The sequence below is a fragment of the Rhopilema esculentum genome, chromosome 8, assembly GCF_057945365.1.
Source record: "Rhopilema esculentum isolate cy_ngs chromosome 8, ASM5794536v1, whole genome shotgun sequence".
In the NCBI taxonomy this organism is placed as follows: domain Eukaryota; kingdom Metazoa; phylum Cnidaria; class Scyphozoa; order Rhizostomeae; family Rhizostomatidae; genus Rhopilema; species Rhopilema esculentum.
In genome coordinates this window covers 9,627,642-9,652,606 of record NC_142822.1, presented here as the reverse complement: position 1 = coordinate 9,652,606, position 24,965 = coordinate 9,627,642, and the positions used below count along the sequence as shown (strand labels likewise).

At 36.1% G+C, this 24,965-nt stretch overlaps 3 protein-coding genes across 4 annotated transcripts in view; 1 reads left to right on the top strand and 2 right to left on the bottom strand.

The window, feature by feature from the left end:
• The first annotated feature begins 2,033 nt into the window (after positions 1–2,033).
• On the top strand, positions 2,034–9,414 carry LOC135694315 (uncharacterized). Its single transcript, XM_089109759.1, has 3 exons — positions 2,034–4,136; positions 4,449–5,186; positions 5,360–9,414. Exons 1-3 carry the CDS (start codon positions 3,995–3,997, stop codon positions 6,832–6,834), a joined length of 2,355 nt encoding a protein of 784 aa, XP_088965885.1. The 5' UTR covers positions 2,034–3,994; the 3' UTR covers positions 6,835–9,414.
• On the bottom strand, positions 8,318–17,112 carry LOC135694321 (uncharacterized). Of its 2 annotated transcripts, XM_065213005.2 has the most exons (9): positions 16,960–17,112; positions 16,251–16,343; positions 14,951–15,022; positions 14,320–14,416; positions 13,444–13,487; positions 12,557–12,700; positions 11,910–12,015; positions 9,308–10,105; positions 8,318–8,984 (listed from the first exon to the last, which is right to left on the bottom strand). In XM_065213005.2, exons 1-8 carry the CDS (start codon positions 16,996–16,998, stop codon positions 9,993–9,995), a joined length of 708 nt encoding a protein of 235 aa, XP_065069077.2. In that variant the 5' UTR covers positions 16,999–17,112; the 3' UTR covers positions 8,318–8,984; positions 9,308–9,992. The 2 variants fall into 2 exon arrangements, with proteins under 2 accessions (XP_065069077.2, XP_065069075.2); XM_065213003.2 differs by lacking the exons at positions 11,910–12,015; positions 12,557–12,700; positions 13,444–13,487; ... (2 more) ...; positions 16,251–16,343; positions 16,960–17,112 and having other exon boundaries at positions 9,308–9,608.
• Positions 17,113–17,948: 836 nt separating this feature from the next.
• The window catches only part of LOC135694313 (general transcription factor 3C polypeptide 3), a 44,147-nt gene continuing 37,130 nt past the window's right edge, over positions 17,949–24,965 (bottom strand). The window contains exons 18-21 of the mRNA XM_065212993.2: positions 24,085–24,209; positions 22,869–22,956; positions 22,111–22,175; positions 17,949–21,918 (exon numbers count right to left, since the gene is read on the bottom strand). Coding sequence (XP_065069065.2) covers positions 21,802–21,918; positions 22,111–22,175; positions 22,869–22,956; positions 24,085–24,209 — 395 coding nt within the window. The 3' untranslated portion in view covers positions 17,949–21,801. The remainder of the gene's footprint in view (positions 21,919–22,110; positions 22,176–22,868; positions 22,957–24,084; positions 24,210–24,965) is intronic.

Genomic DNA, 24,965 nt, shown 5'->3' with positions numbered 1-24,965 from the left:
AATCTATGTTTTGAAAATTTTGAACATATATTCTTTCAAATAAGGCAGTGGTGTCGTGGAGGGGGCTCAGGGGAGCTCCGGGGCTCAGGGGAGCTTGACGATTTAACAATATATAAATAACTAACAAGGGCTCAGCCCCCTTGTTAAAATTCAGAAAGATCTTAGGCTCAGTCCCCTCCCATCAAACAAACCCTTATATGTTTGGTTTAACGAATTCATTACTTTGCAATGGGAACTTACCCTGTATTTTGCTACTGATTTTCATAAATTAGCAACTTCCTATCAGTCTTTTTGATTTGGTGAATAGTTTGAATGATTTCATAACACAGCAGAGAATCTTTAGCATGAATAGAAGTATTTAGGATGTGACTTTGGTTGTGGTTTTAGCTGTGGCTTGTAAGTGTTGGCTTTAGCACAGCCCCTGTTCCTAAATGCTTAGGATGGCATCTCTGAAATCAGGGTGTTTCGAGACGATAAATCAGCGAAAAATATAATTTTTTTTCACCAACCAGATTAAACTTTCAATTGAGTAAAAAATTTCGAAGGATGTACTGAAATTGAGCAAAATATAAGAAGATCGATAACGAACTCAGCAACAATAACAATTTCAGCGACATTTTCACATGGCTGTCAATGATCAGTGATAGACAAACGACTGCTAGAAAAAGGAAAAATATCTCTTTCAGAATGGCTTCATGGGGCGGAATCTACAAATTCTGCACAACAAGCAGCAGTATCGATTCGCGGCCCAACCATCTCTTCACATTGCCATCAAATTCAGCGATCTTTTAACATACAAACTAGTGAGAAATTTCCCTACCAGGCCCTTAAATCTCCCCACTAGTTGGCCCATGATTCCCCACTAGCAAGTACCCTTTTGTTGAAAATTGTTTTAAAAACCAGTTTGATATGTCTCCAATTACTGCTTGTTATGTCGTTGTCGTTTTATGCATGTGTCAAATTATGTGTTACTTATTTCGTATTTTCTCAAATGTAAATCTCTGACTCTGTTTGATTTTCTTGCACTGCACCAAAGCGAGGTAATGAAGTTCGCGGGAAAATTCTAATAAGAATGCTGTGACAGTTTGCTATTATCCTGTAAACATGCCAAGATCAGAACGCTCTTTATTTAAAATGTAGCTTTTCTCTGCACGGGAGTAAGGACTGATGTGCAAGACCTTGAAGACTTACATACTATGCATACTCGTTCCTTTTGTTTTTGCCGTCACAATCCACGTCAACTCTTGTTAGATCGAATGAGTCCCAGGTACAAACAGGACCTCAAGACAGTACCCAAAATTTTGCATAACCATTCAAAGTTCTTGGAACAAAGTACGGCTCCGTTGATGAATTTGACCTCGCCCCATCTCCTTCGACGAGTAATTTTGCAGAAGATGACGGCTGGGAAGACAGTGATGACGAAGAAGAAGATGATGAAAGCCAAGGGGCCTGGCCTATTGCAGAGGAAGCTTCAGGCAGTTTATTGATAGGTATTCAATTTTCTATCGAATAAGTTTTTCTTGGCTGCAGGAGTTTAGGTATTAAGGCGATTTCAACAAATATCCTCGCTAAAATTGTGGGGACAGACATCTAGATACCAAAAATTCTCATAGTTTCACATAAATGTTTCTCGTCTTTCATTAAAAATGCGGCTTGGTTTTTAAACAATTAATTTATTGTAGAATTGTAAATAGAATTAATTCTATAAATGCCTTGAACTGAATAATTAACTTTCTAAGGGAGAATGGGAGACCAATGTAGCAAGAGTATTGCATACCAGACTTGAATCTCCCCTGGGCACCAGCAATAAAATGCCTGTGAATATTTATGAACTTTTCCAGGCGCTAATGTAGTTTTGCACTTCTTGGACATTGATCCTTACCCAAACCCTATCCTTATGTATGGAACCACACGCTGAGAGGTGCGAAACTGCAATAGCCCCCTTTTCCATATTTGCAATGCAAAACCATGGGGGATATTAGTTTCACTCTCATCATGATCTGTCTGTCACTATTCATACTATTTTATTTTTAGAAATGTTAAATCATGTCAGCTAAACCTTTAAAAGTTGTTATGCTTTGAAAAAATTGATTTTCAACACCTGCTACAAAAACACTTGATTTATATGAAAACATTTGTTGCAGAATCTGCATATGACCATTATTGACTGAAGATAATTTGAGAGAACAGCCATTCCAGAAAATAATGTTAAATTTTCATATTATTTCACTAAATATATAAATTCTTTAATTTTTTAACTATCAACAAGAATGTTTTATTATAGTTTTTCAATTACCATTAATACTTTTTTGTTCTGTTAAAAGTTCCATTTTATCCTTTCAGACACTAAATTTGTATTAAAAATTCATAGTTGAATTGTTTGTTAACATTTAAGCAAGTCCATAACTGCTGCATCTTTGCAGACTCTATTTGTTCTGTATTATATCGATGTGTAGCAACGTTATCTTAAACCACTTACGCATCATGAACCCAGGCAATTAATGCTCATCTTATAGATCCATCATGCTCACTGATGGTTAAAATGCTTTCATAAGTCCTTGGCAGGGGCTCATTGCACCCTGGGGGGGGGACTATTTTGCAAAAATACATTTTGGGGTGGAGTCTTTTTTCAGGAGGGGGGGCTTATTCAAAGAGGGGGGCTTAATTAGCAGCAGTCAAGTATATTACAAGGGGTAAATTTTCCTCCTCTATTCAAGGCTGGTCAGTTTGCTTTAAAATGCAGATATAAACATATTGATAAGATATAAACCATGTTTATTTTATTTCATCAGTTTTAATAATTCTTTTGCAGATGGCTTTGAATCTTCAGAAGGAAGAGGAAAGATATGAACTTTTTCCATTCCTAGTCTACCTCCAGCTACAGAAGGAGCTCTGCTTTCAAGACCTGCAAATTTCGGTTAAAAAGCTCTCTGAAACTTTAGAAAATGTTTTTAGAACAACTGAAATGGGCAAAGAAGGTAGGGGCTTGTTTTTTATCTCTATGTATTTGGCTGTTTTTTGCCTCCTGAAATGTTTAGCCTATTATCTCCTGCAAACAATCTTGAACCCTAAATGCAAAAATATTTGGTACGACCATCGGTTTTGTCTTGGATGTGGTTCTATAAGTTTCCTTCAGCACAGCTGCCTTCCTTATTTTTTAGGATGGCACCTCTCCTGCATACAGTAACCCTACATTTACTTCTACACTACACTCTCAATAGATAGCACATTCCAGAAGTTTTCTTTTGAAACATTTTGTTCATTTCAATCATTACTCTGATAAATTTTGCATGTACTGTCTATGTTTATTATTATTAATACATTAATTTAGTGTATCTCTGAATGAGAGTTCTGTTGACGCCTGCCATGAAATTTTGCATTTAATATATTGAATTTCCAGAAAATTCAAGAAACACGATACGAACTGTAACAGCGAACTGCCTAAATTATATTGCTGGGGTTTTTTTAAGTAGTTCCATAGATTGGGGCTGTATTTTCTCGACTCAATGCTTCGTGGTTATAAGCTATTTGTATGTTAATCTTAATGAAGATTTCTGTTTACCAATCTGTCATAAAACGATCAATTTCCTATAGGTAGTATGAGCTTATAGCAGTATGGCTTTAAGTTACTTCTTAAAACCTTAGATCAATTTTAGAACTGTCCTGTGAGCATTTTGGAGCAGCGTGTATCTAAATCTTGCTTTTTTCTCTAGTGCCTTGCTGCATAATCGATTTGGACCATGTGTCATAACCTCCCAATCCGTTGCTGCGAAGCAGCTTTAATTGATCTTGCGTATTGCAATTATGACGTCAGATAAATCATTCGTCTGGTATTTGATTGCATACATAGCAAATCTCCTCAAATTCGTTTCTTGTTCGATTACAGAGAGGTGTATTCGTGAGTTTTTTCGGAAAATCGTTCGTGCCCACTAGAGCATATCTAGTATTTTTTCAATTTCGCGCTAGAAAAATTATCTCTAGTGTAATTGACGCCATGAGGCGCTCAAGTCGCGAAGAGGAACTAGTTCCTATGCGGAGCATTGAAGCCGAAGAAGGCAGACGCCTGCCATCTTCTTCTTCTTTAAGTTTCTCCAGCCAGAAAGACATTCGAAGAAAGAAGTCTGTTCGCTTTTGTGGTAAGTTTATTTTTTTCAATCTCGCTTTATTTCGCTTAAATATCGCTTTATTTAATTGGTATCGTTTCATACAAGTATTTTCACAGGCTTAAAGTCTTCGACAATTATTGAACGGTGAACTATTTCTTTGTCTTCGTATGTAAATGAAAAAAAGTTATGTCTGATAGAAAAATTGTTGTATGAAGGATTGACTCAGAATTCTCTCAAATGACCGGTCGAGTTTTGAGGTTATGCTGTTTCCGTCGATGGTAAATTAAATTCTTGATCATCGTCAAAAAACAATGACCTAACAAGAACATTTTCCGATCTTAGATTCAGTATCCAAACTTGACGATCTGCAGGGGATAATGCAGAAATTCCAGCACGTTTTGGGTGATATCAAATGGCTGGAATCGACTCTCGAGTCTTTAGAAGCACCTCTGCGTGCCAATGGATCTGGCACTGAAAAGCTGCTTTTGGAATCTATGGTTGATGTCAGGAAGCTGGAGCAGGCTATTGCCAAGAAAAGTGATGAAGCTGTTTGGGAGAATATTCGCAATGAAGAGATGAAAATGCGTTGCGATGACACCGAGTTGATGGGAAATCTAGAACCTTTGATCAGCTCCTTCACCATGGAAAGCTTCGAAGCATACCTGCGTGAGATGGAACATAGAAGAGAGCGGTTGATAGCAAGCGTGAGTAAGCTCGAGCTCATTTTATTGGAAGACAAGAAGCTAAGAGAATTTGCTGCAAGACGCTCTTCAGGGGCTGAAAAGCAGGTTGCCAGCCAGAGGTTGAGAGAGGAGAAGGACACTGCCGTTGCTAGTGATGATTTGTCTTCGAAGTCAAGCAGTGAAGAGTGGATATGTAGCAATGATGCCTGTAACCAAAGTCAAGAGCCAAGTGTGGAACTGTCTACGGATGGCAGTGATGCACTAATGGGAGAGAGTCACAAAATGGAAGCTGCTAATGCTCCTGAAGATGGCCAGAAACAGGTTCTAATGGAAGTGACAAAAGCCAAAGTGTCTCAAGCCCGGGAGGTGCAAGCCGAGAGCAAGATGCCAGCCCAAGGTGAAAATCCTCTCTACCTTCAACTATTGTTTACCAGATTTTAAATAAAATGCTTTAAGTAAGATGATGCTTGGAGCAAGGATAGAAATGAGTAATTACTCCAATATCATGAATTTTTGTTGATTTATGAAAGATTGCTCGTTTTAAGTTAGATTTATTTTTCGTTTTTTTAGATTTTGAGTTGCAGCAAAGCATGAAAAGAAAACTGGTGCTGGAACTGAAAGAGGTGCTTGGAGACATATTCTATTTGGAAGCCAGGCAGACCAAATTGGAAGTTCCATACCTAAGAAAGGTTTTTCCATCGAAGGAATCTCTTGTCGAGTCACTTCTTCTGCTAAAGATACGCGCCCAGATACGTCTGCGGAGAAAAGAGAAAGCCCTGATGCAAAAGATGATTCGTGAAGAAAAGGAGGAAACCCCATGCCAAGGTGTATCCCCCTCTGCCAATAAAGGAGTGAGATATCTCCAGTTAGCCTATAAAAGAAAGCTGGAGAGAAGAGAGTATCTACGAAGAAGTGTCCGTAGATTGGAACTCCACCAGTTGCCATCAAAACAAGCAGAGATTTTGCCAACACCTGAAAGCCAAGAGAAGGGCCTGCTTGATAATGAAAAGGTTATGTCTGTGGAACCAGTATGTGACCGAGGACAATTGGCCATGCCAGATAGTTTGGAGATTGCGAAGAATGGTGAAGATCTACCAGATATCACCGCAGAACCGAAGGGTGAAGAGTGTAATAAAGATGTACGCCTTCGTTCGACGGATTTTGAAAGACGTGGTACTGCTCGTCAAGAGAGAATGTCCCGCAGAAACCGCAAGGCCAAGAGAAGAGACAAAGATGGTGCACCTGCGGCTGTACAATGCTCTAAAAGTGAAAGCCTATCCTCTGATGTCCCTTTTGCAAGCTCTAGTGTCATATTGCCGTTGAACGATGCTCATGAACTAGAACCACCATGCTGTCATGGACCAGAGTGTCTCTTGCAGTTTGGAGATTTTGATCCTATATGTACCAAGAAGGACCCTCTTCTGTTTGTGGGGGAATTCAGGATTCCTGCAGAAGACTGGGATGCAGAATGCAGTTTATCCAATGGTAACGCAGTCAGCAGTGCATTGATCCCTGAAGTTGGTGCAGAGAATGGCCATCCTGATGATGGTGATGTTGTAGCCAACGATAATGCTGCCAACGCAGAGTCAGGGACTGGTAATGGCACAAAAGTTGCACCAGAAGGTACCAGTGTCCTTGATGTTTCAAGGAATGCTGCTGCAGGGACAGATATGGTATGTGGTCATGATGTACAGGGTAGTGCTAGTGACACTGGTGCATCAAATGAAGGAGCCTGTGACAAAGAAGTAAAAGCTGCCAAATTGAATTCGACAGGTTCTGTTGATATAGCTAATGGAAGCATCAATTCCTGTGACAATCAAATGCCCAAACAACAATTGCCTCCCGATGCTGCCAACGAGGAAACTGAGATTAATGGCCTAGCCTCTGCTGATGGGGAGTTGGCAGACCTGGAAGATTGTGAGCTGCCAAGAATTGCAAACTGGGCTGATCACGTAGAAGAGAATGAAATTACCAACAACGAGCCACATGTTTTGCCAGCAGTTCCAGACAAGGACATCACCAATCCTGATTTGAAGCCACCTTAATGTTATGGCAAAGATTTCATGGCTGATTCATTCAATTTTGAGGACATTATGAATAGTCATGATTGCTGTAATTATTTAGTTATGATTTGTGTTAATGTACATTTTTATCAGTTCGTATTGACTCTATTCTTTGCATTCTCTGAAATTGTTTCCACTGGTAGGCTCAATCACTCTAAGACGAGTCTGGAATGTAACCACTGATTTTTGGTTTTCTCATTTATGCCTCACCAAGTGGTTTAACAAATGCATGAAGTTTACATTTGGTTATCACGTTCATGTTCTAAGCTAGATATACCAGAGGGTGTTGCAAAAGTGATTAGAAGTGCCAAAAATTAGCTTCCTTTCTATAACTTCCAAAGTCTGTAAGCATTGCTATTTTTTTCATAAATTTGGACCTAATCGAAAAAGTTTGCTAGTTTGATTCAGAACATTGGAAGAAAATGCTTAATTAAGCTATAAATTATAATTTATTAAGCTGTATTAAGCTTGCGCTGTTTTTCGGAGCAGAAAGGTTGAAAAATACAGGAAAATTACAGATGGAATCAAGAGAATTCCATCTGTAACCCAATGACCCAATTCAAAAACACAATGAATGAAAAGAGATTGCAGCATTATTATTACTATAATCATTATTGCTACTATGTTTTTTCTCAGTTTTCCCTTTTAAGTTACGACTGTTTTAGTTTTTTCTTTTAAAATCAGGCTAGCCAATTGCAAATTACCTTGTAATAGTGAGATTTGCAATGGTAGCTTTAATTGAATTGAAAATGGAATGTTTCCATTATATAGACCATCACTGAACTGCAAGAATGGTTATAGCATATATTTTGAGAATATATAAAGTTTTTATCAATGCATTGCTTTTATTGCCAAGTTCGTAAATCGTGTTGTAAAAATTTTAGCAAACGAAGCCAACTACAGTGAGGTGGTTTGAAAGAGGAAACAGAAGAATTTCTAGGAGTCACTCACAGAGCACAATTCATAATGGATTAGAGGCTTTTTATCAGGAACCACAATATAAGATAAAAACACATTTAAGGATCTTATACTACTGACAAAATGTCCGGCGCACTTTCCAATCTTGAATATTTTACCAGTGAAAGCAATCGAGAATAAGAAAGGCATGTTACTTCTTGGTTGAAATTGTACTTTTACATTTATCAAAGAAGTTTCGTCTCATTGGTCTTTTGGCTTTGCCTTCTAGCTAAGGTTTATTGCTAAACAGAATTTCAATGTCTTCTTGCATCTGTGCTATATAAAGAAGTATTAAGGCATTTTTGGTACTACGATTTTATTACGAGGCTCAAAAATGAGGAACTTAAGAACAAGGCCTCGCGCACCGTATCTTATGAAAACGAGCAAGGACAACGTTTCCAGAGAAAGAGGATCAATACAAACTTATTGATCTTTTCTTATGTTGCATTTACCGTTTGAACTAAATTAGATTTCTATGATCGTCTTGGAGAGACACAAAACAGAAGAATGACTTTTATCAATGTTGCATAAAAATGTACATCGGCTCAAATCTAAAATAAGTTCTAGTGCACTTTACAAAGAAAACAGAAGAACGTTATATGTTCATTTATTCTCCTCAAACTCCATAAGAACATTTGAAAGAGTAAGTCTGCCTTTTTCGTCAATGACGCCTGTGACAACATAGTACCCTGGGTCAAGGATAGAAAGGCAGGGACAGTCTGCCATTTCGGCTCTGATTGTAAATTGGCTGCCCTTACTGACTTTTTCAATGGGACTTTTCAAGACATCAACAACTTCAAACTTCATGATCGACAACAGTTTGAACACAGAGAGGTTTGTATCGATATGCTTGACAACCATGACAAAGTCATTATCCTCCAATGTTTTGTTTTCTGCAATTTTATCGTCGACTTTCAATGGCTGAATTTCTAAACATTTGTCACAGGTTTCTTGGTTGTTGAGAATGAGTTTTTCTTGATTGGAAATACCACTTTGCTCCTCAACCTTAACTTTCCTTTCACCGTCAACTGGAGGAACTGTTGGAATTTTTCCTGATTTTTGTGGATTTTCGTCCTCTGCAGATCGTCGCTTTCTACCTAAGTTCAGTTTTACACCAAGATTCCAATTTAGGCCTTGGCTTTTACTATAGCCGAACCCACCAGTGAAGGAATGGCCTTTGGAAATAAGAAAACCAATCCATACATATACATAATCAAAAGGTATAAAGTAGACTAAAGGCAGCAAATTCCTCAGAGTATTCAATTTTAAAAATTCTGCTTCATTAATTCGCAAGCAATGTGATTTTAAGAGCATCAACAACAGACGAATCAAGCTACTCGGCAGCCTTAAGAACTCAAATTTTCATGACAGTTATCTCTCTTAACGTCACAATGTCACATATAGGAGCAGCATTTCGAAAACTTACAAGCGATTAGAGTGGGCGTAAAACACAACATACAATATATAAAGTGATAGTACAAATAAAAAGTAAACATACGTCTTGATGAAGGAACGCTTGGAAAATTCAGGTTTGGCTGGTGGTACCTGAAGCCTTGATTTCTATTATAGTGGTTTGAACCAAACTGATACTGCGGTAGATGCAAACGTGACCTAAAAGTCGTGAGTCTTTTCTTCCAGGGAAATTCATAGTTTTTAAAATATCCTTGCCCTTCAACTTTGCTTTCTTCGAACACCACCACCGTGACAGCGACTATTAACATAAATCTGATCATTTTGATTCCTCTCCGGCTACCACTGTTTTTTGAACTGTTTCTGCTTATTTGATATTCAAGAGCTTTGGCGATCTATTTATAAGTGTGCAGAAAATGTTCCTATCCCGCACTTCCTATACTAAAAACTTCCTTTTGATCCTTTTTGGCAAGACAGGAACCAAAATTGACGTCCAGCGGGGTGATAAATCGTTTGAGGAACCAAAATTGACGTCAAAAGGGGTTAATTAGGACAGCATAATAGTTGATTTATATCTTTCGTATAAAAACAAGTGTATATTGAAGGAACAACCAGGAAAAAACCGGAATTGTTGATAGAAAACCAAACTGCAATGCAGTATAAATAAAACTTCATGTCTACATTTCAATTTCTATTAAAAATTTACACATGCTATATAATTGCCAAGTTGAAACAAGAAACTATCAAATTGGTTAGTAACAATAAAGATAATTTCAAATTATTGGTTCTCCTAGGCCTTCCGTAGATCGTGTCACAACATGATCGATTACTCCGAAATCTTTAGCTTCTTGAGGCGACATAAATTTATCTCTTTCTAATGTCTCCTCTGCAAAATTAAAAATTAGTTAAATGAATGCAAATCTGTTAAAAGAAAAGCATAAACAATACCATAAAGTATTGGCTGCTAAAAAGTACGCAGACAGAAATATTATAACGTGACGTATAAAGGAAATTACTGTTTATCGATCTGTCGTAAAGTGGTCAATGGTGTTTAGGTAGAGCCATAGAAACACCCTTTTAACGTACTTAGCGTGAAAAGGTTGCCTGGTGATCGCATTGAGGATGTAGCAACTTAGAACTGTTCTGTTCTATACACCAAACGCATGTAAAGCTCTCGAGAACTTTATGAAAGACCGGTAAACATGAGTTTTCTTCAGACCTTCATTACTTCAGAAACACTCTTTAGTTGCAATTCAGAGTTTTATACTTAATGCGATCATAAAATTTTATATATGAACCAATACATAGGCATATCGAAAACAAAATTACAGTTTTTACAAAATATTTGGTTTCTTTATAATTTTTGGCTTTCCAAGATTCAAATTGAAAACAAAAATAAAAAAATATTGCATTAAGGTAAATTGAATTCGAAGATTTGGCACATATAAGTCTAGTCAATACTGAGGTATTTCTTAATTGTTATTTGAATCAGGAACCAGCTATTTTTTCAAACTTTAAATTTTATTATTTTATATATGAATTTTACAACTTATATTCGACAAACATAATCTCGATTTAAAGCTTTGATTGTTAATGATCTTTAAGATATATTTCCATGCAAACGGAAAAAATAATTTATTTAGTTTATTGTTGAATTAAACAATGATTCTTGGTTTAAAGCAAGGAGAATAATCCACAGCTTTGAGATTCACTGATCCAGATCCTTCCTTCAAAGTTTAATTCACAACGCCAACACCTAAGCAATCCTTTTTTCTTCATTTCATTTCAAATGTTTAAGGAGGGTAGCCCACCAGCAATGCTGATTTTCAAGGGGCCCTCCACTTAAATACTTACAGAAACTTTTATAAAAAACAAAGTACCCTAATTTCGATTCAATATTTACAAAGTAAAATAAAACCTATTTTTTAATCTGAATCTAATTTTTTAAAAGAAATATCCACAATGAAAGGCCAAATTTACAATATACAACTTACAATTACGCATATTTACAATTGCGCAAGAAATTTTTGAAGTGACTCAAGGAAGATGCCTGTTTGCACTCAGCTGAGAAGCCATACCAAGATCTTAAACGAGAAGCATTTCTGTCCATTATCGGAGTTTTTCCTTAGTAGCCTTAGGTCAGTTGATGTTTTTCTAAGATTCTTAGTATTTAACTTTGATTTTTCTGTGAAATGGTTACACGTGTATCACAACTCTTGTTAGGCCTAGATCAGTTTTAGGTCATCACTTCATTTAGCTGTGCTGACGAGTCCTTATGTGGGGCGAAGGCGGTCTTAGCTGACTTTTTGTGGTGTCGGCGGTTTTCGTACTGTCTACTTTCATCTGTTTGCGTCCATAGGTTTGTCAGCGGGTGCTAATTTTGTAATGTTTAGTGACATGAGATGATGGCCCGATTGTAAACAAAACTGTTATCCGAGCGAACAGGCTTACGCACTGATTCCAGCGTTGTAACTTCTGCGCGTTAAGAGCTTGGAGAGTTGCTAGATCTCTGAAGTTCCAGATGTACGAATGTAGGAATCACGAGATGTGGTCACATGAAGAGGAAGACTTAGAGCACTACTCGATAAGCAACTCTTTTCAGTGTCCTAAAGTTAATCTTCAGAAGCTAGGTAGTAACAAATACAAAAACTAAAAGGGTTTAGATAAAAATGAAAAGAGAGACAACTTACCTATTTCTTTTACATCTTTTAATGTATGCTTTGAATATATTTTATTTATCATAGCTTTTAGCTTCATTATTTCCTGAGCTTGAATAGCGATATCCGTGGCTTGGCCCTAGAAGAAAAATATACGCTTTATAGCATGGGTAAAACGCGTACAAAAATAGATAAATTAGATTTACTTTAAGGCGAAACAAGAAACTTTGTTTGACCAAAAGGGGCAAATCGGTAGGCCTTGTGGAGATGGATTGTTATGAAGACATAAAAGAATAAAAACATTAGGAGTAAGATTAATGCAGACTTCTGTAAGGCATGGCTTTCAATACTTTCTTTCGCGTCTATTTGTGGACATTTACAAAGTATCAGAGTAGCAACGAAATTTGATTCAGGAAACTTTGAAACTGTTTTTAAAATAACACAAACAGTGGGCAATGCCTGGTTGAATCAAGTCTGCCTAAGAGACCAAATGGAATAATCATTTCGGTTACGTGAAGCATAAATTACTGAAAGTTCATACTTAGTACAACTATTTGTATCATATATGAGTAACTCAGCAATCTGACTGTGATATTCCGGTTAAAAGAACAGTTAAACTACTGAAAAGAAGAGTTTAAAATTAAACAATGATAAATATCAATGCATATTCTTAGATATACCTGAGCACCACCATGTGGTTGGTGAAGCATGATTCGAGAATGTGGAAGTGCATTTCTAAGACCAGGTGATCCACTGGCTAGAAGCAAGGAACCCATACTGCAAGCTTGTCCGATGCACCAGGTAGCAACAGGGGCTTCCATATACTGTAGAAAACATAAACGTTGTCATGTCAACAGCAAGACACATATAGCTTGGTTGGCAGGATAGCTAAGGGTATCTCGAGAATTGGAGCCTGTTTATCAAAAGAACAATGGGTTGAGGTGGCCCTTGGGGTATGGGGGTATTCCAACACATTGGATACTAGGAATTGCTTTGAAAATCTAAAAAAACTAAATTATGAAAATATTATCTAAGAAGTAAACTTTAGTTGAGGAATAACGAAATACCAAAGCTAAAATTTTTATGCTTGAAATACCAAACAATCTTAGAATGTCACTTTATTTTCTGTTCATACTAAACTTATAGAGAATATGCAATAATGCTATCTACCAACCCTGATATTTGCAAACTTGAAATAATCTTTCATTCTACCAATCCTACTTGAATAAAAAATTCTATTGCCAAAAAATTGCTTTTTACATCTAGGGGTGCTTGGTCGGCAAGTTTTCAAACTGCTCTGCAAATTAAGGATGACTCAACTACTTTGTTGGCAAATGGAACCTGGAGACCCCCCTCCCTAAAGAGCAGTATAGCTATTGCAACCCTGTCAATAAAATTGGCCTGGAGGGATTCAATTTCAAAAGAAGCTAGGTTTATCTTTAGATCTGTCTCGCAGGCTGTGTTCAGAAGATTAATCACTAACTTTCCATTATTGGATCTTACTTCTTACTTCAACCAGGACTTCTTACTTACTTCAATAAAAACTTCTCAGTCAAACTTTTATTACCTGCATTGTGTCATAAATAGCTAACCCAGCTGTGACTGATCCACCTTCAAGAAAAATAATAGAAAAAAGAAATGAGACTTGGAATAAAAAGAAATAAACAAAAGACAAGTCTAAAGATTCATTGTTGCACTCAATCAAAAGCAGGACGAGAATTGTTTATAAGCAATGCAACAAAAGCTGCAGTACTGAAAAATTAATAGAGAGAAACATTTTTTCTTTCATGTTTATAATCACCTATTCTATCCAGATTTCTCTTATTAACAGAGACTTCCAGATATTCTAAAGTATGATATTAATTTAAAAATAAACAAAAAGCACTACTCTTATTGACATGCACATCAATGCTAGAAAAGGGGCTTATAAACTCAATGTTTTAAATAGTGTGCTTAAAGATAACAAATATCATTCTGTTGGACAATCAATTTTTTCTCAGAATTGTTCTTTTGTTTTTAGCTTTTATCTTTTGTTCATATGGTATTTTTTAGCCCTGTTTGAATGCATAACACATTAAATGGGAGTTCAAAGAAACTTTCATGCACCAGGGTAAAGAGGACTGGAAATATAATTAATTTCACATTAAATAAATTTTAAAAAAGCAGGTGGTGACAAAAATGCAGTTGACTGAATTTCTACTAGCTACACACTTGCCATTTAAAATTCAGACCTAAATCAACATTAACAATATACAGATTTACAACTTTGACAAGTATTTGATGACAAAATGTTTTCAAAATCAGGAAACTTTTTCTAATTTTAATGGCAAACAAGATATTTTGTTGCACACCAAGACAAAGCCCATGAACACAAACAGGTCACCACGACAAAAATAATAATTGTATTTTGGGCTTAGATCTTTCAGTATCAAGGAACCATTACCTGGACTATTAATATACATGTGTATAGGTTTTTTGCTACTTTCAGATTGCAGGAATAGCAACTGTGCAACAATAAGCCCTGAAAACGTATCATCTATCTAAAAAAACAAAAAACTGCACATTAAGAATTGGCTAAAACTGCAACGATAGTATACAAAGCAAAGGAATCAAGAAGCATGCATGGAGCAACTATTTGGATAAGATACTTGCAGAATTCAGATTCTAATTCGCATTATTATGTAGGATAAAGATAAGGTGAAGGATAAGAGCAAACGCCAAATGAATGGTTCATAATTGCACATGATAAATAGAACAAACAGTCAAAAAAGCTCATAATTGTAAAAGCAACTCTTTTTATCCATTAGTTTTTTTTCAAAATATCAACTAATGTAGATTACACAGTCTGTGCCAAATGGCTTTTTTGGGACAATATTTTAGTTGTCTTTTCTTCATTGGAACATATTTCTTCATCTTGAAAATCAAATATGAAATTTAAAAGAATAGCAAAGATTTTGAGGTCAAAAATTAAACATGATACTTTTAACTGTTAATAGACAAAGACAAAGCTTTCTGAAAGCAAGAAGAGCCAGCTTACAAACACATAAAATGCAAGAAGTATGTATGAAGCTTACCGGCCCCATTACACAAACTATTCTTTCTTTTAGAAGTCTTGAGTATATATCATATGCTCTTTCAGATCTTCCCTATTAGGAAAATAAGATTCATTGAAAAAATACCATATCTGATCTCTAATCAAGAAATAAAATACCAGCAAAAGTTGAAAATAAAAGAATAGCAACAGAACAACAGAAAGCAGTAAGCAAAATAGCATTGAAACAAAAAAAAATAAATTTACAAATAATCTTTTGGTGCAAAAAAAACATTTTGAGGCACACTAAAGTTTTTTGTCTTCTACATAAACATGGAAAAACCACCTTTTGTGTAGACAAAAGGAGTTCGTTTTCACCTTAGGACTCCATTGGTAACATTTTAAATAGGCAACTTGCACTGATTTTGTAACCTCAACAGTCATGTGTTTGCATTTATGATTGGCCTATTTCGATCCACAACTGGGTGTATATATTTCCTACCATAGAGTTTTCAGTCTATGTTCTGACGTTTCAAACTCTGAAGAGTGTCAGACGAAAAGCTTTAGTTTACTAAATATTTGCTTTTCTCAAAGCCATAGTCCATAGTATTAAATACACCAAGCACAAAAAAACCGCTACTGTGTAGACAAAAGGAGTTTGTTTTCACCTTAGGACTCTATTGGTAAAATTTTCAATAGGCAAGCGGCACTGATTGATCAACATCAACAGCCATGTGCTCATATTTCTGATTGGCTATTTCGATCCACAACTGGATAAATATATTTCCTAGCATAGAGTTTTCAATCTATGTCCTGACGTTTTATACACTGAAGAGTGTCAGACAAAAAGCATTTGTATGCTTCAAATTATTTGCTTTTTTCAAAGCTGTTTTTAGATAGATTTAATATAATCAAATCGGCTCATTACCATGAATATTCATTTTAAAATAAAAAAATATAAGACACATGTGGGGTCAAAATTTTGCAGAAAAATGAAGAAACACCAGGCTGAAACTGGAGCCAAGTGTTTACAAAAAAGTGTGTAAAGAGATGATGAAACACTTCTAAAATAGTTTAACAAAATATAGGAACTATACAATGAACGAGAGTATTATTGTAAATATTGACTATCCTAGCATTGCTAAGTCCTAGAAAACAATTAATAGTCCTTTGTGTGCACTATCCAAGTAGCAGTACTACTCCATTCTCCTCAAGTTCCTTTCTGTCTTCCATATGATCAACAAAATTGTGGTTACAGGAATAAATTTAATAAAATCAAGATAAATTTACAATAATAAACATTTTTTTTCAATTTGAACAAAAATGAAATTAAAGACACTCACAGACTGTTCAATGACAATAGGTACCATGGGTTGGAGACATTTTGAAGAAGTTTTGAAATTTCTAGTTACATTTGGAAGTCTATGAGATACATTCTGTAAAATAAATGCAGTAAATGAGGGCAATAAGATTGTTAGAAGTTAGAAGGTTGTCAGAAGCTATTATTTCAACTTGTATGTAAGTACTGTTCTAAAAAAATTTCTAATTCTGCTGCAATCTTATTTGTTTAAAGTTGAAAAGCTGTTGTTAACTTTCGTAATTCTAAAAGGGCTGTTTAGAAAAGGACTTTTGCATTTAGTTGAATTTTTAAAATAAAATGAAACTGAAAACAAGTTTTCAAACTTAGTTGGTAATTCACATTAAAGATTATTATACATACATAAATACAACTGAAATAATATGGCATTTCTCAAAATATTAGTTAGTACCTAATGCAGTATTGTTATTGGAAAGACTTTCCCTGTGAATAATATTCTATCGTTTTATAATGTACTTCAGTCTTTTTCATAGTAGTAATTGCTATTAGATAAATTTCTGTGTGGAGGTATCTGAAATTTAATGAAGTTAAACAAGAAACATTGCATAACATCATAATCTGCGCGCTGCTGATACACAATGGTTTTTCAATCTTACAGTGTTCAATTATATTAACACGACCATAAAGATTTGAAAAAAGCTTATGTCACTAAATTTGACAGCTCTCAAACTTACAAGGGTTCTTTGGAAAACTCGTAGAGCTTTGCAAGCCATCTTGGGTATCAATCCACGATGAGATATTTTTCAACAACAATATTTGATGTCGACTTTATTGGAAATGTCTCGCTTCCATGTTGTCATCAAGTTGAGACTATGTCTACTGGCTTGTTGTAGTTGTAGTTGGAGGAGATAGCCGCATACTGCGAAAAGCCAAAAGTCAAGGCAAGAGGCGTTGTACACCTAACCCGTAGATAGTAGGAGGAGACAGGGGGCTGTGTCCATTGAAAAAAATAATTTAACTTAAAATTTCAACTAGTTTATTTCGGGCTATTTAGTTTTTTCTACAAGTGATTTCTAGCTCTAGGTACAATCAATGCCAAAATTACTTGGAACACCTAACACTGCGCTGTGCTTTTCTATTTCTGATTTGTTTCCCCGAATACAACTACTTCCGTTCCCCTTTCCCCCAGACCAGAACAATGTTAGAGGTATAGAAAAATATAATACAAACCTCAAGGAAAAGCGTACTCCATAACCTTCTTCTTTTTTCTATACTAAATCAACATTGTACCTAGAAGGAGAGGGAGATGGATGATTTTGCCTAGGAAAACTGACGTTGGTGTCAATTTGAAAGAATTGCGTTCCTATCAATTTATATAAATTTACAGCGAGGACCTGACATTTATCTGGATTTGCAATCATTTGATTTTCTTCTAGCAAAGCCAGACCTATGCTTCTTCTTCAAGCATTCAGATGTGGTAAGGTCCTTGAAAAATATGTTAGCATGTTTCCAACAGGAAAGTTCAAAGCCTTACCTATTTCATAAGGAAAAAATATCATTTATGTAAACGTTCAAATGAAGAGAACCAAGGACAGAACCCTGATGTACCAGATAATTTAAAACAAGATACCTTCCTTAAACGTAAGGGAGGTTGCCCTGTATAAAATGCTGATCAAATGACATTTTACCAGAGTTAATTTCACGAGGGATGTTGTTCAATTTGATTTCGCTAGGGAATTCTTATTTTAGCTGATTTGGATTATTCTCATTTGGGTGTCAATTGTCATGCTTCGAATTGGTATTTAAGTCCATTTTGTGCTTCTTTAATGCCATTGGGAATAAATTTTGATTCAGATGGGTGTATTTAATTGCTTTGGGTCGGGATTATCGTGCATATTTAGTATGCTGTTTCCACGCTGTTCTCTCGTCACCACTGTGTTTGGCTAAGGCTTGTTGAAGAAGAGGTGGCTGACGAAGTATGGCTTGCTGACCTCTACTGGCCACCAGGTATGTTTACCAGGCTGTTCTAGGAATGCTCTTATGTCTGTAGCTAGGTCTCTTTCAGTAAAATTTAGTACTCGTATGTATTTCAGTAGTCTCACTTCTTTCAGCATAAATTTTGTCACCTCTTGCTTGTGCCTTTCGTGCATATTTTTCCAGCCGAAATATAGTTGCAACAGCTTTAGGCTATAATTTCACAAACGTTTTACTAGAGTGGCAAGTTTTATTCCTGCTTGATAACATTTATTCTGGCTTGTGCCGCATATTGTGTCTTTCAACTTTTATTCATTATGAACGACCAGGTGTAATCGAAAGCTATTCTTGCAAGAAAATGAATGAATTTCTAACTTTAGGCGCTTTTTCTTTACCATTCCATCATTTTTTATTAAGCCATGCTATGGCAATAGCGGTTTTATTGTTAGAATGAAAGTTCTTGTTTTAAACTATACAGAAATGCTGCTGCTACAATGTTTTCGTTGCATTTTTTCTTGAAAGTCTTTTTTTTGGAATTAGGCCTTTATGTAGAGACTGTGTAGAACGGCTCGTTAAACATTGTAAGACTATTTTTGAGGGGGCCTAGTTGTTGTGGTAGTAAGAATTTTCTTGTCTTGCAAAGCTTTTGTCTTGTTCTGTCTAAAAAATGGTCCATTATGCTCAGTTTGCTTGATAATTGGGCACAGTTTATTTTGCTCTTAATATTTTTCGTTATCCCTGATGCTGCTGGTAGCTCGGGTACTTGTGCATTCCCTAAGCATGAACTTTTTGCAGATGAGTGGCCCTAGTACAGTAAAATTGTTCAGTGTCGTGGTTAATGAAATATCACGTTTTATAAGTTTATCGGGTCAGCAATGGGATTGTTGCACTTACAAAATTCTCCTTTTGGAATTGTTGTTGCCAGTGCTCCTCAGATTAAAACATTTTCATGTTTTGCTGGTGCTTCTTTGCATGCTACTGAATCGACCTTTCATTGTTGTGTCCTTAGATGATGAGCGTCAACCTTCTCCTACTGGAACTTTTTTTATGTCTGCCGTAAGATCACATTTCAATTATGCATGGTTGCTTAGACCCTTTTGTTTGTTTTTCAATACCCATGGCTATTAAGAGGGTATTTGGAATCCAACAGCTTCTAAGCTGCCCCCAAAAATGAGTTAGGGTTGCCTCTTATAGGGAAGATATTGCTCAGGCAAGTAACAAATTCAGGAATGTAACTTTAAAGGAAAATTCAGCACCTTCGCAATGTAGTGAATATTTCAGCACCATTCGCAGAGTAGCACCTCCAGAAAATTCAGTACCTCCGCAGAGTAGCACCTCCACAGAGTAGCACCTCCGCAGAGTAGTGCTCTCTGTTTTTTTATGAGATGATTGGTCTCAACTTGAAATTTGAAGATTGCACAAAATACTGGAAACATAGCATACTAATGCACTTTTCGTCCGACACTCTTCAGAGTATAAATATTGGATAATGACCGAAAGTAAGCAGAAAATTTATATCCAGGTGTGGATTGAAAGTAACGTGAGAGGAAGAAAGACGTGTTTGAATGGTTATCTTGTTTTTACCAATCAACTTATCCAACATCTGTTATGTTAACTTGAAATAGAAACTACAAAGTCTTACTGAAGTTTGAGAACACCCATAAATGTAATAAAATATTACGATGCTATTGATTGTAATCAAATGTATTTTTACAGAATTATTTGAAAAAATCTAGACATGCAAGGGGTTGTCAGTGGTTGGCTGAGAGATCTATAGTCTCCATACCATACTGACCAATCATATGACAACAAACTTGCCTCGCGGCTAGATCTAGGCCTATTTTGCACGTTTTTTATACCAACCACATAAAAAAAGATGTTTAAATTGTGCTGAAAGATAACCTAGATATTTTTTGAGAAATCGTGACGGTGTATCGAACCGGCAAACGGGCGAACTGGAGAACTGGCTAAACTTTAAGCATCGAACCGGCTCAACTCCTTACTTTCTTTCAAAAACTGCCAACTCAGGCAAAGTCTCTTTCCAAGGTCGAAGTTTATAAAAAACATAGAAAAGGAAACACGCTGTAATTTTCTTTTTCACGTTCATTGCTATCTGTCTCTTGTTAAAAGGTGTATCTGCTCATATCTTCTTGCCAAGCCCGAGGCCTGGAGAACTGAAGTAACAACAAAGGCGCTAAAGCCACAAGATGTAACATAGAATAGCCTAACAATAGTATTTTCTCAAATTGGGGTGCTTAGCCGATTCGAGTCTACTTGCTCGCTTCTAGCTGAAGTTATGATAAGTAATTTTTCAAAGGTATTGATACTGTCGAGTCAGATACGACGGAGAAAGGAGATAGAGAAAGTGAGGGTGACTTTTTGATAGAAGATGAGAACCATGTTCTTTCCTTGTACTGATGTCCCAATTAGCTTTGAAGGACGACTGTTTCCAAAAATTTTGCAGACACTCATGTTTAAAAAATGTAGACTTTCTTTCAGTCAATATACATGGTGATTCATATAAAAATTTTTGGCGTGATAAACTTTCGGATGACTCTAAATTTTGTACCAATAAATTTTCGGACAAAGATTTGTCCGAAAGTGTGTCACGCCGAAAATGTTTGTACTTAATGTATTCACATAATTAACAGTGATGAACTCACGTCAGAAAAAATTAAGAAACTCCAGTACTCGAAGAAAAAAATTAAGAAACTATGAAATCGTGATAAAACTGAGAACAACGAAATTTTGTAAAATCCAAGAACATTATTGCCCTGTTGGCCTAGAACTTGTAAGGGATAAAATATACTTTCCATATCTAAATACAGCATCAGAACGGAAGCGAATCTCTTGACGTGATAAAAAAAGGTCACGAACATTTCATAACATCATTCATGACATCATGATTAAGAAACTCTTAAGAAACAATGAGTATTGAAATTTCCAGAACATTAAGAAACTGGAGTACTCAACATCAACCTTTGTTTCTTATAATAATAAAATGAGTGTAGCCCACTAAAATGTAAAATGCATCAGCAGCCATAGTCAAAGAAGGGGGGAGAGCACCCATTAATTGCTACAAAGAGCAAGCTTACAGTGTATTTCAATGTAAATCGAGGGCGGTGATCGGAGTGAAAAATATCTATTAAAGGAACCCTTATGCGGCTTTATTAGGACCAATTGGGATTTGGAATGCCAAGGGACAATACACTCGTACAAACAGGGATTTCAAAAACAAATGGATTTCCGAAAACAAAAGGATTTCCAAAAATTTCAAATGAAACAATAGGACTTCCATGAAGGGTGTACGAGACATTCAAGAGGTATGATTTGCCCCTTGAGGAATACGTTAATCTTTTTCCCTAGGGGCTGCGACACATTCCCCACGCGAGGAAATAATATGATGCATAGAAACAATTGAAATTTTATATCAAGATGTTTGCTGAGATCAAATGCCTCAAGTTATCGGAATATCAAGTCGTAGGGGCTACGGCTTTTTGAGGAAGTTTGATGAAAAATAAAACTTTGCTTGATGTACGTTTTCATGAAAATATAGAAAAGTGTATACATAATTCATAAATAGCTAATGCGCGTAAAAACCTCTACACCCAAATGTATTTACACAGCGTTCTTCGTGCCAGATCGTCATTGCCGCTGTTTTTGTAAATCAGAGCGAGGTTATAGGCAGCCTCTCTATGGAGATCACTGAACTCAGAATACTGCAAAAAAAGAGCACTGATGAAATATTTGACTGCTTAATTATGCAACACAAGAATGAAAGATTAAAAAGCGACGTGTTTATGAAAGGAAACGAATTGACTTTTGGAGAATTCTAAAAATGGCAAGACCTTTAAAACTAAGAAAACTTCAAATACGTGAATAATGATAGATGTATTTCTTTAAAATCTTACCTGATCTTCTTTAAGTGGAAAATTTAGGGCTTTGTTGTAAAACATAACAGAGAAGTGAACCAAACCTAGACGAGAGCAAAAAGTTAAAAATTTTAAGCCTTGTGTCTTGAAAAATTGTGGCAAAGGAAAGGAGTTTTGAGATGAGATGGCAAGAGCCGGTTATTCAAAAATGGAACACGAGTCCAGGTTTTTAAGGCAATTAGTCACGATATTTCATGTTGTGGATCTGCTCAAAACTAATTTGGTGCAACAATAAAGAAACAGTTTATTGAAAAAATTTAAAACAGACGATTTTCTGTCAGCTCTCATGCCGTTGGAAAAATATCCCGTGTTTATCGTTGAATCTGATTCTATTATCCAAAATATTGAAAAACATCTTAAACAGAACCAAGTCGCATATTTACATGGTATTTGGAATATACGAAGATAAGCAATTTTTTGATCATAAAAGAGTTTGTATCTTTCCTTACTCTTCCTAACATTTAAACGTTAGAATCAGTCAGAGTGTACAACAACGATTCCATGCTAGTTACAAAATAAACCTTGAAACATGAACAAATTCATCACTTTAAAAGAGAATAGTTTGGATAATCTAAAACAAGTTCCTTTACTAATTTAAACCTGTTACCAAAAATTAGATAGAAAATCGCAGAAAAGGAATTTGAAGAAAAAAAGTTTAAGTAAAGAAAGTTGAAAAGGAGAAAACTGAAGAAAACAAAGTTGAAGAGGATAAGAATTTTTACTTAACGAGAACTCACCAACTTGATGAAATGCCCGTGCCAAATTGTAACATGCCTCCTGACATCTTCCACGCATATTGTAATATTGCAGCATAAATGCAATACCCTTAAAAACAAATTAGTAAAATTACAGATACTTCTGATTAACATTTGAGGGCGTTACTAGTCGAAGTTCCTCGTCTTTTAATACAAACATTTTGTTTCATACATTGATATTCATTTCCGAATGTTACTTTGAGTGGGGAATCTAGCTGTTATTCCAGGCGTAAGGGTCATGGAGTGTGGTCATATAAAGAGGACAGACCAGGGCACTGCTTGATAGGCACCGCTTGTCAGATTCCCCAAACCTACCTTAAGAAGCTCGGTAGTAACAAATAAAAACACAAACACAAATAACAACATAAAATCTTGCTCTATTAGATTGCTTTTCGTCATCTTTCGAATTCGATAAAACGGCCTATTTACAGCATGATTTTTTTGGCTAAAGGCTAAAGACTTCAAACATCAATAAAATATAGTTCATTAAAAAAAAGAAATTAATGAATGAGAATGAGATCACCATTCTCATCAGCGCCAGGAAATATTTATGACACCATTTAGCGTAAAGCCCTTTTGAAGTTCGACTTGGCTGAAGCGAAGCTCTCTAAAGAAACATGATGTGACCTTGAGAGAACAGGAAGGTCCAATAATAGCCAATGGGTAACATCTGAAAGTTAACAGACCAATCAAAGACGTCAGAATTCGCATTTTCTGATTGCCTGAACATTCTGACTGTTGATTTGATTGGCTGACTGAAAGACCAAATTTTCACTGCCGAATTCGGTCTTTAACCAACCTTTGACCATGGGAAGCAGGGGGAACCTGAGAAGTTGTGAGTGATGGCATCTCTCTATGTATTCTTTAGATTTTTTTCCTTGATCTAATATCTACAATGTAAATTCAAGGCATGACCTACAAATCGCCAATTAAGTGCGTTTCTAACCTAAATTCATACTATAAACCAACTGTTTTCGTGAAATGCAGCGTTTGAAACATATGAGTAAAATTTTCTCCCTTTTTTTCTGCTAATCAATTTGTTAAGTCAAAGACGTAAAAACTGAGGGCTTGAGAGGCACCGTGTCCCCATGTGACTGCAAATTATTACTGCCACCGTGCCCTCTTGACAAGCGGTGACCACGGGAAGTGCCCTACATTAGTTGTGTTTAATGAGTTGTAGCAATACTCAAAACCTAACCTGCAGTACACTAGTATGCCTATGTTTGGTGAATCTTTGGCATGCCAAATGCAAGTACGTGATGCCGATGCACAAGCTAAGCATTGGATCTCTTGGCTTCATACGGAATGCGCGGATGTATTCTCCTGAATAGAAAAGACAAAAGGAATATGAAATTAATGATATCAAGACAGGTAAAAATTTAATCCTGTGTCTGAATCACACACTGTCATTTGCATAACGCTTATGAAGCACAGTGACGACCATCAATGTACTAAGCAATTTTCGTAAATGGCGTTTATATCATTTTCCCGCCCGTTTTATCGCTCACGAATTGAGTCAGCTTCTGCAAGGCGGTAGCAGTGAAAAAGAAGGCTTGAGCCTTGCACTGATCTTTAAGTCTTCAGCAACATCAGTCACACAAGCCTCCACGCTGACATGTAAGGATCCCAACATAAAGATGTAAAAGTGAGTTTATAAGGTTTATTTATGTGTATTAAACAGTTCTGTACTCCCCCTTTATTATTAGAAGAGTAGAGAACTGCCAAATTAAAGCTTTTGTAACTAACGATCGCAGAAGTTTTACTGAGTACAACGGCAGTCTTCTATCAATTTATCGAGCAATCAACTATTTTTTAGTGCAATTTACAATATTATTTGTTGGTGGTGTTGATAAAATAAAAAGGCCTACACCTGTCTGCAAGGCATTCTTGTTATCAAATTCTAGAGCTGTGGTGTTACCTCCTTCTGGCTGAATCTGTATGCATAACAAAGCAAGCTTTAAGTCACATGAAAATTGTTCTCCGTTCATTGCTGGCATGTAACTGGATATAGATGAACGTTATAGATGAAAGATGCAATCTTGTGGGCAGTTGGATGGGTTGTTCTGGTGTTGCAGCGGA